Source organism: Neopelma chrysocephalum, unplaced genomic scaffold, assembly GCF_003984885.1.
Source record: "Neopelma chrysocephalum unplaced genomic scaffold, ASM398488v2 Primary Assembly neopelma1_69, whole genome shotgun sequence".
NCBI classification, from domain to species: Eukaryota; Metazoa; Chordata; class Aves; order Passeriformes; family Pipridae; genus Neopelma; species Neopelma chrysocephalum.
The window spans coordinates 11,023,230-11,041,770 of NW_020897729.1; the positions used below are offsets into that span (position 1 = coordinate 11,023,230).

The 18,541-nt window shown below is 43.6% G+C and overlaps 1 protein-coding gene across 1 annotated transcript; it reads right to left on the reverse strand.

Moving 5' to 3' along the window:
- Positions 1-5,121: 5,121 nt before the first annotated feature.
- Positions 5,122-13,426, reverse strand: PQLC2L (PQ loop repeat containing 2 like). Its single transcript, XM_027685905.1, is given in 8 exon segments — positions 5,122-5,169; positions 7,666-7,844; positions 8,654-8,753; positions 9,558-9,682; positions 11,363-11,453; positions 11,752-11,881; positions 13,093-13,147; positions 13,150-13,426. Coding segments are annotated over 8 exon segments (1,005 nt in total).
- Between the last annotated feature and the right edge of the window lie 5,115 nt (positions 13,427-18,541).

The following is an 18,541-nucleotide window of genomic DNA, read 5'->3' on the forward strand; positions in this document are numbered from 1 at the left end:
CCAAACAAAAAAACTCCCCCCAAAAAACCACCAAAAACCTACCCCAAAAAAACCCCAAAACACCCCAAAAAAACCCCAAAACTTCCCCCCAAAAAACCTAAAAAACACCCCAAAAACCAAAAAAAAATTGAATCTCCCTCATTTTCTGTTACCTGGATACTGATAAATATCATTTGCAGGGACTCAAGTCCTGGGAAAGTTTCTTGTGTTTCCCCCAAAGAGCTTTGATTTGTGTAACCTGCAGCTTCTCACCGACGGGGCCGCGCCGGCGTTTTACTCTTCACTTAAAATTCCACCTGGTTTTCCCTGGCATTCCTGAGGTGACAGAGGAATACATAATCAAACCACGATGGAGAACCAGAAAAAGGTGGGATAATCTTGCCTGAGGTTTTGGTGCCTCTGGATAAAGCCACGACCCTGCACCGGCGGCAGGGACACGGCCTCGGCTTCTGCTCTGGGAACCTGAAAACAAACTTGGTTTTCTTGCTGTAATTTTGGCACAGCTGTAAACAAACCCCTCCCACTGGGACTGTACTCAAAACGTCAGGGCAGCAGCTGCTGCTGCTTCCAGAAGATTCTACAGACCTGAAAAGCTGGAAAAAGCACCTGAAAAGCACCTCATTCGAGGCGCCGGAGCGGCCAACAGTGGAGGTGCTCCCTGGGTGTGAGGAACCAACTTTCCTTTGGACTAATATCACTTTTGTCAGTGAGAACACAAGGATGAATTTAGGGAAACCCTTAATTCCAACAGAGAGTCAGAAGTTGCAAATTAAGAACGTTTTTCTTATTTTAAACCCAGTTTTCTTATTGAAACAAGTGATCGAACCCGACGTGTGACAGCCGGGAGTAACTCCAGCCCTGGAAGAGTCTTCTGAGGACAACTGAGAACCATCTGAGCTAAATGATGTGATAATTTGTTTAAAAATAAAGCCCCTGAGGACATTTTAGATGTTCCCTTTAGTTAATGAGATTTCCATGATAGTTATAAAAATAAAATTAGCACACAATGCCGTTAATCTGGGATTACAAGCAGCACCAGGGAAGAATTAGTAAAATAAATCAAGAAGATTAAGACACTTTGCTTTCCATCAAAGTAGCTGGGACGGAGCTGCACGCTGTGCTTTCCTGAGATTAAGGAAGAGGTGATCAGGATCTGCCCTTCAGCCTCTAACCTGGATTATTTGGGCACGGAAATAACATTTTTCCAAGTATAAGCATTTACTTAACCCATGGATTTATATCTGGCCTATCAATAAATAACTATCGCTGCTTCACAGTTAAAAATTTCAATTACTTGCCATTAAAAAAGCCTCACATCAAATCACAGCAACTTTCTACACCCCACATTTGGCTGTTCCACTAACCAGTATGAAACGGGGATAAAAAGCCATCCCAAAATAGGATTACACAGAGCAGCAATAAAAGGGGGAATAATCTTTGAAGAAGTGATGGAAGAACAAATTCTAAGGGCATTAAGAAGGAACAAGTCATGGTTTCAATCACCAGCCAGGCAAGGATTGCTAAGCTCGTGTGTGCAGCACATAAATCTGCGAGGAGAACAAACTGCAGATTAATTCATGGGCTGAAAAGGTTAATTTTTAATACCCTCTACTCACTTCAGAAATCAGGGAAAGTACAGGCTGAAACTAATAAAAGGAACAGTTCTCTGAGGTGGATCCTCAGAAACCCTTCCCAGAGAAAACCACTTCATTTTTAGTGCTTCTGGCAGGAATTGAAATGCAATCAATTGAAGTCATTAGTTTCGGTTATTATTTTTAAATAATGTTATTATTTATTTATATTTACGATTTATTTATACATTATTTAGTAATATTATTTATTAGGTTTTATTATTTAAAAACCAAAATTAAATTGTATCCCTTTAACTTACCTGAACTCAGAGGAAGGAGCTTCATGATCAGCCCACAAATGTATAAAAGGCTCATTCTGAGCTATTAAAACCCAGCCCTGTTATTCATGAACTTAGTGAATTATACACATTATACGCAGATTCAATGAAATATTAACAAGAAGTTTATTCTTTGAGATAATTTATTAAAGTTTTCTTCCAACACAACACAGTACTGCAAAAAAAAATAATCTGCAATTCAAGGGTTTTTTTCCTTAGTGGTGTTTATGTAGCCCAGGAGTCACCAAGACAACACATGTAGAAAACATTATATGGACTAATGAAGATAATAATAACAATAATTATAATAATGCAGTAATTATAACCCTTGGAACAGCCAGGAATTGGTGTAGAAATGCTTCAACTCTTAAAAATAAGAGTTCAGTAATAATTCAGAGGGATATCAGTAAGAGCTGGACGTGAGGGTCCCACCAGGATCGATACCAGACCCTCTGCAGTGGAGTTAATTAATTACAGGATGTTTGCTGATGTATTAAACATGGAGTATGAACAAAACAAAGCCAAATCTTACCACCCAACACACCTGGGCTGAGCTGTAGCTCCAGGCTGGGTCCAAGGCACAGGGATAATTTCACCCATCGTTTTTAAACCAGTTGTGCCACAAGATGTGTGTTTTCATCTGAAAATAAACAGTCATCCCACACCATGCACTGTATGGATGTCAAATAAATATTTCTATTGCTGTGACTCCCTGCTACAGCTAAAATCAGGGGACAAGTCAGGATAAAAATTGTATCTGTATCTATTTGAAAAAAACAAAGTAAATATTAAATATTATTGGTCTGTTCTTTGTGAGAAACGAATGGCAAAATAAATAACAAAAAATAAGAAATAAATTTGGTCCCCAAGCAACCATAACCTTAATGGTCTGCCAAAGTCACCCTAGAGCAGAATCCAGTGAAAATTTTTTCCTGGGAAGGGTGTTCAGGCATTGGAAGGGGTTGGTGGAGTCCTGGAGGTGCCCAAGGAAGGGCTGGATGTGACACTCAGTGCTCTGGGCTGGGGGACAAGGTGGGGATGGGGCACAGGGGGGATCCATGGGCTGGGAGGGCTTTTCCAACCTCAGTGATTCCAGGATTGTGTGAAAAGAGGAGCCAAATCCCACTGGACACCAAGCAGGATCCTCGTTCACCACCAACGGTTCCACTTCCAGCGCCCCCGGAGCCACTGGGACAGGAGGAACTGCAGAGTCACTGGGATTTGGGGTAAGGAATCCCTTAACTGGGACACAGAGGGGGAATTTGCAGCTCTGGCTTTCAGTTCAACCCCAAACCAGCCCCACAGAATAACAGCAGCATCCCCTGAGTCCTGGCATCACCCCCCAACACCACGCTCTGCACGGGAGAGCTTCAAACCGGCTCCAATTCCTGGACTGGGATCCATTCATTTCATCCTGACTGTGGAATTTACTACACAACCTTTTCCAAATCCTACTTGAGGCTCCCTTTCAGTACTTCTTTTTATCTGCAACACTAGAAAAGGGAAAAATAAAGAAAAATTCTAACCCCAAGCTTCAGATCCCCTTGGGCATGTGGCTCAAATATCCAGGAAAAAAAAATATCCTTTCCACCTCAGCCTTGTGCTTGCAGGGGTCCTAAGTGTGAAATTCAAGAGGAGAAGGATAGGAAAAAGGTTAATCTAGGAAAAATGTGGAATAAAACATGTTGCCCTGCACCATTCCAGCATCAGTGCCCTAAATGCAGTGGGGTGAGGCTGGTAAGGAGGGGAAGTTATTAAAAAGTTATTAAAAAACCTCTTTTTGGCGATAGATCAGCAGAGCCTGAGCAGAAAACACAACTCTCATCTCCTGCAAAAGTCTAGGCAGTTAAATTTCCAGGCACTGACACCCAGACAACAAATGACTCAACATTTGATGCTGTTTTCAGCAGGAATTGTGCAATTAGACATAATTATTTATTCCCATTGTAAACCAGAGCCTTGGAAGCAGTGCTGATCTAAAAAGAATTAACAAGTATGTACTTGTCCTTTTTCCTGATGGTTCCAGCTCTCAAGTAAAATTATTGACCAGGGACACAGCCAGCCTTTAAATAAAATTAAAAAAAAAAAAAATCAGAATTCTTCAGAAGTTTTGCTGGATAATTGAGGAATTTTATATTGGAGTTCTGAACTTGAAACAAATCACTTTGTTTTCTGGTAGAGGTTATGGATGAGGTTGAGCAGGGAGTCTCCAACAGGAGGATTTGCATGGAATTAGGTTTAAAGGGCTGTGGAGTAGCACTGGCCATCACCCTTTGGCCACCAAGCTTTTAAGGTGAATAAATGACAAACACAAGTTATGTGGAGCTTATAAAAGAGCATTTCCAGAATATGTTGTTGGAGCAAATGCCCTCAGCTGCTTCTATTTTTTAAAAAATGCTAAACTGCCAAGAGTACTTAATACAGGAACTAACTTGTTGCTTAAGCCTGACTTTCTGGGGGAAACTTTAAGATCTGAGCAGCCCAAAGTGGAGGAGACAACCAAAGTAAAGTTCCACAGTGAACTTCCTGACAGCCACAGAGCTACATATCCAATTTGTTCCACGAAATTAAGCTATTTAAGGACAATTTGAGAACCGAGATGGATTTAAAAACTGAGTTTTTAAAAAACTCAGGACAAAACCAAGCGTTTGCAGGAGTGCAGAGAAGTTGTGTGTTTGGCTGGGGAGCTCTCCGGGCTGAATTGTTAACATTTTTAGCACAACAAATAAATTCCAAAGCGTGGTTGGTGTTTTGTGGAAGGACATAAAGGATTCCAAAGGTGCAGGAGAAGTTTGTGTACAGACTCCTGCTGAATAAACTCGGGCTATTGAGTAACAACCTGACTCTGCTTAATGAAAGGAGCCCACGAGGAGGAGCTGAACACAGCCCTGACAATGGAAAGAAAACAAGGCAAAAAAAATCCTGTCTAAACACAAAGCAGAGTTGTTTGGGTTTGGAGGGAGCAGGGGAGGAAGGACACAGAGAGAAAAAGAGGAAGTTTTCCAGAAAAACTTGCATTAGATTCAGTCTTTTAGAAACTTCAGTGATGGCTGCTACAAATCTGAGGGCAGAACTGCTCCCTGACTGATTTAATATTTTAAAATACAAAGTGTTGCATCCTTGTGTGCAAGGGGAACATTAAATAACCATGCACAGAAAATAAAGCTCTAATAGGATCCAAACCTGGATGAAGCATCTCTGACAAGACCCTTTTATACCCTGAGCTCCTCAGGATCTTGAGAAACTTCGACCACCTCCTGCTGCAAAGGGGAAGGAAACATTTACTGGAAAAGAAAATGCATCTAATTTATAATTCCAGTGTGTAATGCCATGAAACTCCTCTCAGAATGAAAAGGAGGACAGCTCCTACTTTACAAACAATTGGGCACTTGCATTATTTATGGAAATCACTGGCTTATTGTGCAACCAAATAACTGCAGCCACCAAAGGAATGGGATGAGAATGTCACCCTGTTAAACCCAGACTCCAGGGGAATCCTGCTCTGGAGCTGCTGCTCCAGCTGGGAGCAGGAGCCCATTTGTTCCTAGAATTAGTCACTGCCAGCCCTGGCAGCTGGAAGCCAAGGAACAGCAGCAGACACAGAGTGAGTGAACTCCTAATCCTGCCCTGGACCTTGAGAAATGAGAGTTTATTTTCCACCTAATGAAACTCTGGACACAATCAGGAATAAAGTCCACTAGAATTAGGCAGTTTCTGCGACTGCTCCTCAAAACAGAGACTGGTACACAAATACCAATTATGAAACGTTTCTCTCTTAGGAATTAGGACTTTTTGGGGTTAATTCCTCTGTTTTCCAAAGCCCAGGTGACCCCATTCTTTGGTTTCTGGACTAAAGTGATGTATAAATATCGGATTTTCATTTTCTTGCTTGGCAAGAGACAGTAATGAAGCCCTTTCTAAAAGCACTGCCTTCCTTACCTTCAGGGCTTCTCCAAGCAGGAGGTCTGCTTTTGTTTTCTCTTGATTACAAATACTTCATCCATTCCCAACTAACACTATGTGCTCCACCAGATTCCTGCGAGCTCCTCACCCTGATTTGGGAGCATCTGTTTTCCATATAATTTGAACTGGAGGACTATTAGCAAGATTGGATTCAGACCCCAATCAAGAGAGAACCCAGGAATTAATGTCATGTGCAGGCTGGCACAGAGATCCCAGGGCAAGGAACGGAGAGGGGGGAGCCTTGGGGCCAATATAAAGTTGATTTTCAGAGCACACCACAGAAAGGCAGCTGCAAATACGTACAGAACGTACTGTGAGGGTCATCAAGATCAACTTCTAGGGGATTTTTTTGGTAAATAAATACAGGTTTATGTTTCCAGCCAGGGGCTGGGGCAGAAGAAAGTCACTACTTTGTTGGTGGAATGAACTCCTGAATCCCCCCAGTCTGCTCACAGGGGAAACTGCTCTGTCCCACACAAGATAAAACCACACTTTGTTTCAGACCAGGTCAGGAACCCCAGTTTAGGCTCCCCAGTGTGGTGGGGTATTTGTGCAGAATGTTTTAAACAGTGCCTGAGTGCACAGAGCCCTGGACTTGGAATGAGGCTGGAATGCCATGGAGCATCCCAAGGCCAGCTCTGGCTCTCCAGTCACTCATCCAGTTTCAGTGGCTCAGGAAATTCCTTTAATCAGAAAGACAAGACTGATGCCTGGGAATCATAACTTCTGGAGCAGCTCCAGGTAAATCTGGGGAAAAAAACTCCCCTTTAATCTGGAATGGATTAACTCAGTGTGCTGCAGCACTGCTGGAGTCACTTCAGCCTGGTCTGAGTTCAGGGAGTGAAGCACCAAGAGGTTTTCACACACAAACCTACAGTTCTTACCTGAGGAAAAATCAAAATATCTCCTCTTTAAGCTCTTTTTAAGTGGAAATCCAAGCCATAGCAACAACACAGGTGACTATAAACCAATAATGCCCAGTGAGACCATCCCTGTGCAAAGGCTTTTAAAGCAAAGGGAAAATGTTATTCTGAAGATTTTGCTTTTCCTTTCTTGAGCACAACATGCCAATGCTCCATCTAGAAAGGGCAAGGCTAACAATAACTAATATACTGTGGGAATACATTAATTATAAATATATATCAGTTATAGGGGGTTATGTTTGCCCAGGATTTTCAAGACACTGGCACAAGAACCTGGAGAACTGTGTAGCTGGTTGGCCCTTCATGACTCAGAGAGCAGAGCTGGTTTTCAGAGGCCCAAATTTTGCCCCAAATTGTGCAAAATTAAGGGCTGCTTTGTTAAATTCTATTTTCTGAACCCAAATTTGCCAAACCCTCGTTGTTTGTCTCTGACACGAACACGGTCTCACAACAGCAACTACAATTTCCCCAAACTCTCAAAGCTGTGATTCTGTATTTGCATTTAAAAACAGGGAGGTTAGGGAGTTGTTTTAATATGTTTGGGGTTTTTTGGGGGTTTTCTATGCACTTAGCAGACAGCAAACCTAAGAAAAACAGCACAATGTGCACCCCCCCAACTTGCAGTATCTACTTATTGTCTCCAAGACACAAATTACCCTGTGCAATGTAGCTGTAATGTAGGTATTTTAGATAAACCTGCTATTCTCAGCAAGAATTATCATTACAAAAATCATACAAATTATTGTTCAGGAAGAAGATTTTATGATCGGGTCAGAAAAAAACATGATTTCAAAAAAAATCCACTTCATTTCTGATCCACTTATTTACAAGCCTATCCTGAGAATCTCTATTGTAACAGGAAAAGGATACAAAAATGCCAAGAAACAAGACTCCAAAGCTGCCAATGAGCCAAGGAAGGTGGTGAACAAAGTAGAGGCCCCTGGAGGATTTGGTTTTTGGCATCTTTAAGACAAGGCTCAGCCCACAGGTGCAGTTTCCCATCATGGCCAAGGCAAAGAGCAGGTAAGAGGTGCCTTCTGTGGACCTTCCTTGGAACTAAACACAGATTTTGTACACATATTCTTGAAACAGACATTTTATAAACACGTATTTTAACATTTCTTTGTATCACAGTAACCAGTTACAGGTAATTTTGGCATTTTGTGGTATAACACATCCAAAGACTTTCTTCTCCATCTCTTCCCGGGCTCTGAATTTTCTCAGTTCAGTAGCTTTAGCACAAATCACTGAAAATACAGGGATTGTTACAGTTCTTAGAACTCTGCTTAATGCCATTTAATGCCATTTTTATGGAAGTGCAAACAGCAAGGATAATCTGCTTCCAAATGCTAACTAGTTCTTAGGGAACCTGTTAAGAAATCAGTCTCTTTAGTAGAGCTGTTTGAAAATATTGTGGCATTCCAGTGAAGGAAAAGGTAGAGAGGGAATATGAATAAGCTGAGCAATTAATTAACCATTTCCATAATCTGTACACAACTGACAATGGAAAACCTTCTGGTCTTTTGAAGTGTTTGTTAGGTTTTTAAAATATACTGAGAGTGAAAAAATAGAAGTCAGTAATGGCACCTTTGTGAAAAGGGGCTAAAATTCTAAACTAACTGTCCTCTATTCCTAACTTTTATTCCCATGGTTGGTGACATAAGGTGGGATAGTTTGGAGAAAGAAAAGGGGAGATGTTATTTGCTCATGACAACAATCATAAAAAGCATGTTCCTGCTTGTATCTGCTAAATGCAGCTGTAAATACTTCACTTCTTCTTCCTCTTCCAGCAATCAAAGACCATCATTTCCCTAAAATTTGCTGAATAGGAAAAAAAAACCTGTAGCCCCAAACCCACTCAGGTTTTTGTAGAGCTGAGGGAATCTGCTGCCCAGGTCAAACCCCCAGGAGATGGAGCCACAAATGAGGCCTGAGAGTTCAACCACACCAGGGGAGTTCTGCAAAAGAAAAGTGTGTTTTAGCAAGAATGGTCTGGGGCTTTTCAGAGGATTAAACTGAGAGTCCAGGGGCTGATTCTCTGCACAGGAGTCCTCTCAAAGCCCTTCAGTGCTGCTCTTCAAACCAGGGCTGGAAAGGGTTTCATCTTTATCTCGCAACAATGCACATCAAACCCACTGCCAGGCTTTGGGGTACCACACTAATATCAATCCATCCTAAAAAAAAAACCCTGGGCACAATAATTCAAACCAAAACTAACAACTGGAGCTCGAGCCACTAGGTAAAAAAAAGCAAAAAAAAGCATCATCCTGTCTGGAGAAAGCAAAATACTCATTTTTCACAGCTTAAGAGTTTTCTCACTCCGGCTGTGTTTTGAAAACAAGCTGCTTCCCTGCTGGGCAATTATTTCCCTGGCATTAGTGGGAGGGCCATCAAACTGCTGGAATAGCCTGTGAACTTTCCTGCTGCAACGACAGCAGCAGGTACAATGGGGATTTTCCACTTTTATTGAATTTTTTGGGGGACTGTGTGGGCTCCACGTGGATGTTTACAGCACTTCACACCGGCAGAAATACAACATTTATAAACATTATCCCAGAGGTGACCCAAAGGACTGAACAAGCCCAGGAAGCTGCTAAAAGAAGCGATTTTATAACTTCTTTATTTTGGGATTTATGGGTAAAACATCCACATACACAATTTCTAAATCACTGTTAAAAAATCCAGATTTCTTTGAAGGACACAAACTCTTCAAGACGCTTTTGGGTGGGAGTTTTTTGGCACAGAAACAGGTAAGAATTTACATTATTCCTTGGGATTGCTGTGCTCTGCTCCTGGTTCCTCAGCACCAGCTGACAGAGGGCAGTGACACCCAGAGCTCCACACACCACGACCCAGGAGATGCAGAAATTCCTCAGGTTGTGGCTGCCTGGAATGACACACAAACAAATTAGCTGGAAAAATAACATCTGCTGTCGATTTGAGGTTACTTTCTGTTTGCAGTACAGATATGTAAATGCAAAGGTAGAATTTCACGTCTCTTTTTCTTGGCAGCAATGTCAGTCCCACCTCTTTTTTTTCCTGGGCTCTGTGCCCACCCCTGCTCACTGTCACTGTTGTGCTTCGTGCAACAACTGAGTAGTAGTGAGGGAACAGAGAGAAAATGTCCATGCTCACCTTATTTCCCACATTAACCCCTCAAAATTTATCATCAAATAACAGCTGATACACAGAAAACTGCTGAGCAGAAGTTTCTTTCAATATGTCTCGATTAAAAACTGCAAATCCAAGGATATTTGAAATGGAAATTACTAAAATATCATTATTTATGATTATATAAGTTTATTTATATTTCTCTCATCGGGATTTGTGTAACCCAAGGGCTGTGCTGGACCAGTCTCTGTGTCCATGGTTGGTTGGCATCAAGCCTTACTGAGACTCACAAAGTCAAAGACAGACTCCACACACACAAAGTCTTCATGGACATTTCCAAGACAACTTGAAACTGGTGGGAAACCCTACAGAAATCTGGAGCCACAGGATCCTCTATACCTGCAAGATGCTGCTCCAGCCCTGCAGTCCCTGCCACCAGCGACACAAACTGCTGTGTGGCCTCACTAAGCCTGGCCTAAAGACCTGGAGTCTAAATAACATCTCCACGGGCTGCACTTGGAGATGCAACACTGACCCACTTGTGTCCAACTGCTCCAGAAGTGGGCACTGAAAAGCCTCTTTTTAAGGTCTAATTCCTCCCTCTCTGGCTCTGCAACCCCCTGAGCTGGCAGTTAAAATGCACCAAAGCCTGGGTTTGTTCTCCAGAGGAGGCAGCAGGAAGGAAACCCCTCAGCACTGACCCATCTCCAGGTTCATCATCAGTTCCATATTGAAGGAATCTGCTTTATCCCTATTTAGGCTGCTGGGAGGCATCTGTTTTGCTTCAGCTTTTTGTTACCTCTTTCATTTTTCTTTTTTTTCCTTTTTCAGATTGAGGAGTTAATGGTTTTGATTTGATACAATATGAACTGAGCTTTCTGTCTTCCCTTTCAGTCAAAACAGTAGTTGGTGGGCAGGCTGAGCACTCCAACCACTGCCAGGTTTCCTGAAGCACAACTCAAGTGATTTCATTCCCCTTGAATATGTTTTGTTAAACGCAGAGATTGAAACAGGACACATGAAGATGTCAAGATATTCGATGCCATAAGCAAATAAAGTCAGGTTTCAATCAACGTGGAGGAAACCAACTGAACCCCACAAAGAAACAAGGCTTGCTTTCAACTTCTGCAGACTTCCACAAAAACCAGGGAACAAGTTAAAATATGGAGCCAGATCCCACAAATCTGTTGCATTTTTTTATGTCTGTATAAAGTGAAAGTACTACATGGAAAATATTTAAAGATATATGTGGGTCAGAAAAGAAAAGGAAGGGGAGATGAAGGGGAGAAGAAAGGGAAAACTGGAAGCAACAGGTCTGACAACTCCAGCCAGAATTCGTACACTCTATTTTTTTTATCCCTCTGGAAAAAAAATGTCTTTAAATGCTGTAGGAAAATATGTCAGTAAAGACTGTGCTACATCCTGGAGAACATTTCAATCATCGAAAAAAACTTACATTTTGTCACCTTCTGATGCTTGAGCTTATAGTAGACAAATTGTGAAATCATAATTAGATCCCTGTTAACATAAAAAACAGCAGTGACAATCTGAAAGAGAACATACATTTGCTTGTTTAGTAGGCAAATAGTCTGAAACACCTTAACTGCAGGGAAATGTTGCTTTGTAGTCATAATGGGAATGACAAACACCAAATCACTGCCAGACAAACGGTGTCAATGTAAATATTTGGGAAATTATGACTTGTTTTATGGATGGCACATCAGTGAGCAGAATACAGAACTGTTTTCTCTCCCAGGATTTGGCTGTGCAATGTTAAGTTGCCCCAGAGTTTAAAGAGACAGTTTGAAAAGGATAAATGAAAAAGCAGGAATATTGGCAGGTTACCTGGATTGGCAGCTGATTTGTTAAGTAGCAGCCTCTGAAGTTGGTGAGATCTCCAGCAACCCAGCCCAGCAGGAAGCCCCAGGACAGTGCTTGATCCACTCTCCCATTCCGGCAGGAAACGTGAATTTGGCTGGAACAAATTCCAGAAGAAATTGTAAAACATTGTAAGCAAAAAAAAGTTGAATAAGTCTGAACTTCACCTTCCAAAACACACAAAAAAAGAAAGAATCAAACTGCAGCCACAGGAGAACTATCACAGCAATGCTCCACCTCCCTCCTGGAGAGGAACTTGGGGTCACTGCAGCTCCCCACGTCCTGCCCCAGCACAGAGGCCACAAATCACAAGCCCAACACTTGCACATGTTCCTTACTGGTGGCCTGCACTGAAACAGCACCTTCTGGCCACCAGAACTACACCAGAACTACACCCCCCTGCTGTAAATACCAGCCTTTCAAAGACTGGAAGAAGAAAAACCTCTGTTTCACACAGAAGGGCTTGGAATGAACACAGTTGACAACTACACTCAAGGCTCTGAGCTGGAGAGCTGGGATTCAGCTCCACGAGGAGGAGGAGGGAGCAATCCCAAACCTGAGTCCATCACACATACCTGGATGAATTCCATGCTCACTGACATGTCAGTTTTAATGGAACACCCTTTTCCAACTGATATTTCAACTCCCATTTCTGAAGCTCAACAACTCACCAAGCGTGGTTTCACTGCACTCGTTTCCACAGCCCTTTTTACCAGTGCAGTAAATTATATCCCCCTTATGGGCACAGATTTGGAGTCCTATTTTTTCCTCAGGCATTTTCACCTGCTGGGATCATTCCTACTTCTGCTTTGTCATCTCCTACCTCTACAAATGTGAAACCTGAAGCCAGTGACCAAACAGCAAGTGATTCAGCACTATGGAAGTGCCAGCTCAGGTGCTGCTTCTGACCTTTTCCCAATCCAAATTCAAATGGCAGGAGCCAGCACGACAGGATTGGTGACAGGGCACGGGATTGAAATAAAACCTTGAGCAGCTTCTGCTGCAAGTGCACACACAACTCAGGGTGCAGAAGATAAGAGGGAAGAGGTGATTTATTCTCATTTGCTCTAAGTGGCAGAGATTAGTGTCAAGTCAGTACAACAGCACAGTACATCAAGCTCATTTGTCAACCACCAAATATTTTTGCAAACATGAACAAGATGCTTCTCTGGCACATTATATCTGTATTATGCAGACAGAGAAAGGCATCCAAGATAAAACAACAAAAAAATAAAAAAAGGCAGCTTTTGCAAAAGGCTCCAGGCGAGATTACTCATGTTTGAGAAGTGCTTAAGACTGTGAACTCATGGCAGAGCAGCCAAGGGGAAGCAGACAATGGGAAGGAGCTCCAGAACTGCCCCGTGCTCTCCACACGCTCCTGCAGCAGGTGCCAAATCCACAGGGTTCCATCCAGGCACAGCCTCCTGTCCTCTGCTGGGGACACACCCAGCGTGTGCAGCTGGGCAGCCACCCTTCCTGGACAGGGATTCAGCTCCAGGAGCTGATTTCTGCCTCCATTCCCACCCAGCGCAAATCCCCAAATCCGGTTATGGGTGCGGAATATCCTCTGTGGAGAGGCCTCTGCATCCAGGAGCTCCCAGCGAGCTCCAATCCCCAACAGACCTGCCAGATTCCAAGGCATGAACACAGCCAGGGTGAAGGAGGCATTACCCACACGATGCTTGCTCGTGTTTGCTGATTACAGACAGGAACGGGACTTCCAAGAAGGAAAAATACTTCGTGGTCCCTCACATTCATTAGCTCTTGATAAACAAGCAACACTCCAGTTCTGCATCACTGCAGCATTTCAGTCTGAGGTTGTGTTGGATGAGACTGGCAGTGACACTGAGGGGCCAGAAATCTGCTCCAGGATAAGTGAAACCAAGGAATTTGTTTGAATTTAAGACCAAAACTCTGATTTTCACTTTAAACGTGATGCCAATAAAGCCACGATATTTTCTTTCGAGGTACTGGCCCAGATTCTGAACACTCTACTCACTCTGACAAAATATATTTACATAAAATATTTATATATTCGTTGCTTTCCATGCAACTAGTATCAAGGTTATGTTATGAAAACAAAGTAATTTATGACTCAGGTTCCAGGTGAGCTCTAAAATTTACTAAAATCCACTCAGCCCATCACACCTACCAGTGATTCAACACAAACAGTCTGTGTTATTCAATACTCCAGAGGAGAGATGGAAAGCATAAAAAGCTTGCAGAAGGCAAATGTAGGGTGATCCTGCCCCCAGAACCCCCAAGAATGGAACAGAACAGCCCCACACAGCTGAAATTTTGAAGCAAGGGAAGGTTGGCTTTGACCTTTAAAAATCTTTTTGTGTAGTGAATTATAGTAATTCTGGATATTTTTTGTTCCTGCTGAAATATTAATAAGAAATGTTTACTTAGAAGGCTGAGCACTACAGAACTGAAGAAAATTTTAACAAAAAAGCAGAATTATCAAGTACTGCACCTCGAAACTTCCTGCTGACAAAACCCAGCTGATATCCTACTTGCTCTCATGATAATTTAAGTCCTCTCAAGGTTAATAATTCCTCATCCAGAGGAGCCTGAGGGGAAAAGTAACAGAGCAAATGCACTGCTTAAATAAACAACCCAAAAAACCAAGTACTAGAGTAGCAGGTTTATTATTTAAAGCCAGATGCAGAACCAGGTTGGAACCACAATTATGCATCAAACCACTCTCAAATTTTGATAAAGTTTCAAGGCTTGTTTTCATAGAGCATCATCCTCTGCAAAATTAGGACTTACTTCACTAGTCAATGAGAAACTTTTTCTTTTCACGAGACTTCAAGTTTCTGTGTTTTTTAAATGCTGGAACAAGTTTTCTGCAGAAACTGGCTGCCTCCCCAGAGAACTGTCATCACTGGACCTAAAATAATTAAACAATACAAATACAACATATATTCACATGCTGAGAAGTCACCTGAGCCTGCAAGACATACTCAGTTTATTCAGCATTTATTTCTGCTGGTGAAGTTATTAGACTTTGTAGCCACCTTTGAAAATAACTTTTAAAGTTTTAAAAAATGTTGCAAGTAATGTCTTAAGGGTTTTTTTATGCCATTTCTGCAGCTGAGCAGACTCACTACAATGGGAGAAACCTCCAAAAAATGGAATATAGCATTTAAAACCGTGTCTAAACACTGAGGTTTCCAGTGGTTTTTAAAGCCATGACTGAATATCATGACTAAAGTTGGACTCACACATGCAAAAGTTCTGTTGTGAGATCCGGGACTGGGTGGCAGCGAGTCCAAACAAGGCACTGCAGCTCCTCTTCTGCTCCAAACCCTGCAGCTATTCTGGAAAACCAAACAGATTAAAAAGTGGTGGGAATCAGCCACTTCCACTTCCCAGCTGAGCTTTGGCCTCCTGCCCCCCAACCCACTTCACACGTTTCAGGCCCGTGGATGCTCTTGGGTTGTTGTTCCTTCACATTCATGCAGCAGAATATTTGTGTTGCCAGTCCCTGGGACTATAATTTTAATATTACAATAATTACTGTTTCTCTTAAATCCCTGGTAAAATATTCTGTCCCAGGAAGAGCAAACCCAGGAATTCCACATGAAAAGAGGATGAGGAGACTGCCAGGACAGTTCTTCCTGCAGTATTGTCGTCAGTGATGAGAAAATCATAGACTCACAGAATGGTATGGGAGGGAAGGGACCTTAAAGATCATTTAGTTCAAACCCCCAAATGATAAAATGACATTGAAAGGTGATTTATGTTCCTATAACAATTCTTTGCCTTCATATTCTCTGTTAGAAATAGTAGTTACTACCATTTGGAAAAGTTCCAGTGAAGGTGTTATTTTCACAGAACAGTTAACTTGGAACCTTGACATCGTGGCTTTCTGCGAAGGTTTACTGTTTGTCCAGCTAAAAATAAAACTGGTTTGGTAAATATTTGGATATTTAGGAATACGGAGTCAGTAACTTGAGACTCTTGTTTGGAGACATTTTCCCATTTTAACACCCTACTCTGGAGTAAGTAAACAGAAATAGACACCGGTTTAGAAGTGAAATCCACTTCATTAAAGACAGCTTCACAGTGCAGATGAGGAAAAGCAAGTTTTCCTTGGAATTTGGGAGCCTTGCCCCACCTCCTGTGCTTCTCCAGCTGCTCTAACATCCCAGTGCTGTTGTGTGTTCCTGGATGTTGAATACAGACACTGCAAGTGATGCGTGAGGATGTCACAAAAGTGTGTCTGGTACATCTGCAAGGGCTCTAAATCGCTGTTAATAACAGCTGAACCCCCCAAAAGCTGCTCAGTTGTACAATATCCACCAATAATTACTCCTGGGGGAAAGCAAAGGTGGAGCTGGGCTCCGGAGCGAATCAGGGCTCCTGCAAACACGTCCCAGGATTAACCCGGTCGCTGGATTTTGGCTTGAACTATCCTCTGAAAGCATTTTTACGCACTCCTGACTGCGAGCGGCGGCCGGGCAAATTCCACCTGGAAACCCATCCCAGTTCCCACGGGACAATCCCGGCTTATCCTAACCTGGTCTGGGGAAGGGGCGGGGGGCGGAACGAGACGGGCTTTAAAATCCCTTCCAACCCCAAACCACTCTGGGAATCTACGATTCTATGCATCTATGATCTTATTAAAAATAACAAACCAAACAAAACTAGTGAAATACGGGGAAGCGCCTTTTGCCCGTCGGGAGAGCCCAGCGGGCATCACCTCCCCGGGAGCCCCATCCCTGCGGGAACGGGGGGTCCCGGCGGCAGCGCGGCCGCTCCCCCTGCTCCCGGAGGGGGGAACAAGCGCCGGGAATGACAGCGGGCACGGGAACAAGCGCCGGGAATGGGAACAAGCGCCGGGAATGGCACCGGGCACGGGAACAAGCGCCGGGAATGGCAGCGGGCACGGGCACGGGGGGGACCCGCGGGGCGAACACACGGACCCGAGCGGGGCGGCCGGACCGACCTGCGGGGCTGCGGCTGCTGCTCCGGGCGGCGGGAGGGGACACCCTGCGGGCGGGGAGGAGAGAGGGGAGGATCGGGAGGGGCTGGATAACCGGGATAACCGGGATAGCCGCCCCTTTTCCAGGCCGCCATGAGCCGCCCCAGCGGCGGGGCCGCGGCGCCCTCTGCGGGCACCGTGAGGGACCGTGAGGGGCCGTGAGGGGCCGTGAGGGACCGTGAGGGGCCGTGAGGGGCCGTGAGGGACCGTGAGGGGCCGTGAGCTCCGCGGGCCTCAAAAACCCCCTTCTTGCTGGAAACTACATCGCTCTGCTAATTTGTTAATGGTTTTAATTAAACCCTCCGATTAGCCCTTTTAATTAATCATAAAGCCTTGAGTTATTTCTCAGCCCGCTTTTTAGCGGAAGAGCCGCGGTGAGATGCTGAGGGGAGAGCGGAGCTCGGGCAAACCCCTAAAACTCTTCTTTTAAGTTTTGCTGAGCTGACCTTGATGGGCTTCAGTGAACGCAGCCTGGGGAATAAATATGTATATTGGTGAGGCTGGGCGTCTGGAAGGACCTTTTGCAAAAGCCAGAAGATAAGGAGGAAGATGAACAAAGGCTTAGTGTTTGGGTTGGGAAAACCCCGGCGGAGGGGAAAAGATGCTAAAAAGGCTAAAGATATGGGCTAATTGTTATGGAAAATGAGGAGTTAATAACCAACAGAAGGTAGAATGCTAACTGATGAAAGAGAACGATATAGTTTAGAAACGATATAGTTTAGAAACTATATCGTTCTAAACGATATAGTTTAGAACTATATAGTTTAATTTAAAAGATTAAATTAACGTTAATCTTTTTGTTTGCTAAAAATGGATGAAATAGGAAATATTATGGATTAAAATGTATGAATTAATAATAATAATAATAATAATTATTATTATTATTATTATTATTATTGGGCAACCTGCACCAGGGCCTCACAGGGAACAATTTCTTCCCAATATCCCACCTAACCCTGCCCCTCTTTCAGCTCGAGCTCATTCCCCCTTGTCCTGTCACTCCTTTGGAAAGCCCCTCTCCAGCCTTCCCGTGAGCCCCCTTTAGGTGCTTGGAAAGCTGGGCATGAATATTTTAAAGTATTTTGATAGGGGGGAAAAAAGTGTTGTATAATTTACTGCATTTTTAATACAGTTTTACTTTTTATTCTCGCGCAGGCTCATCATTTCCGCGGTTGCTGCAGCCTGGCTAATTAACACGGGGTTTGGGAGGATGATTAAAGGAAGGCTCCGTGTATCTGCATTGTTCTGGTTTAATTGCTGCTCAAGCAATGATTCAGAGTTGGTTTTGGCAGTTGAGCAGGTTTGTCTGGCACTGTGAAATTCCCTGTTTCTATCCATGAGACTCATCTGGTGTCGACGGGCAAAAAGCATGAGGATTTGTAACATTTTTAGCAGCAGGCTTGTGGAAGGAGTTGGTTACGTGCCCTCCAAGGTTCTGGCTGAGGTGCTCGGGTGGTGCTGGTGGTCACAGAGCCCACAGAGGTGGAGTGTTCCCACCTGGGGGGACAGAACTGGGTCTCGTGGCTGGTGCAGGGCAGGAGAAGAGGGAATCAGGCTGGAAGGAGCCCCTCACACTGCAGGACCACGGAGGATCATTCCCACACCTCCCACTGCCTGAAGAAGAGCCCTCTCAGTGTAACCCACCTGAGACCCAACCCAGAACTGGCTGAGCCTGAAGCAGTGACAGGAGCGACCACGTGAGCAACTGGAGAGAAAAAACCAAGCCACAAATGCTCTTCATAATCCATGAAGGCAAACAAATGG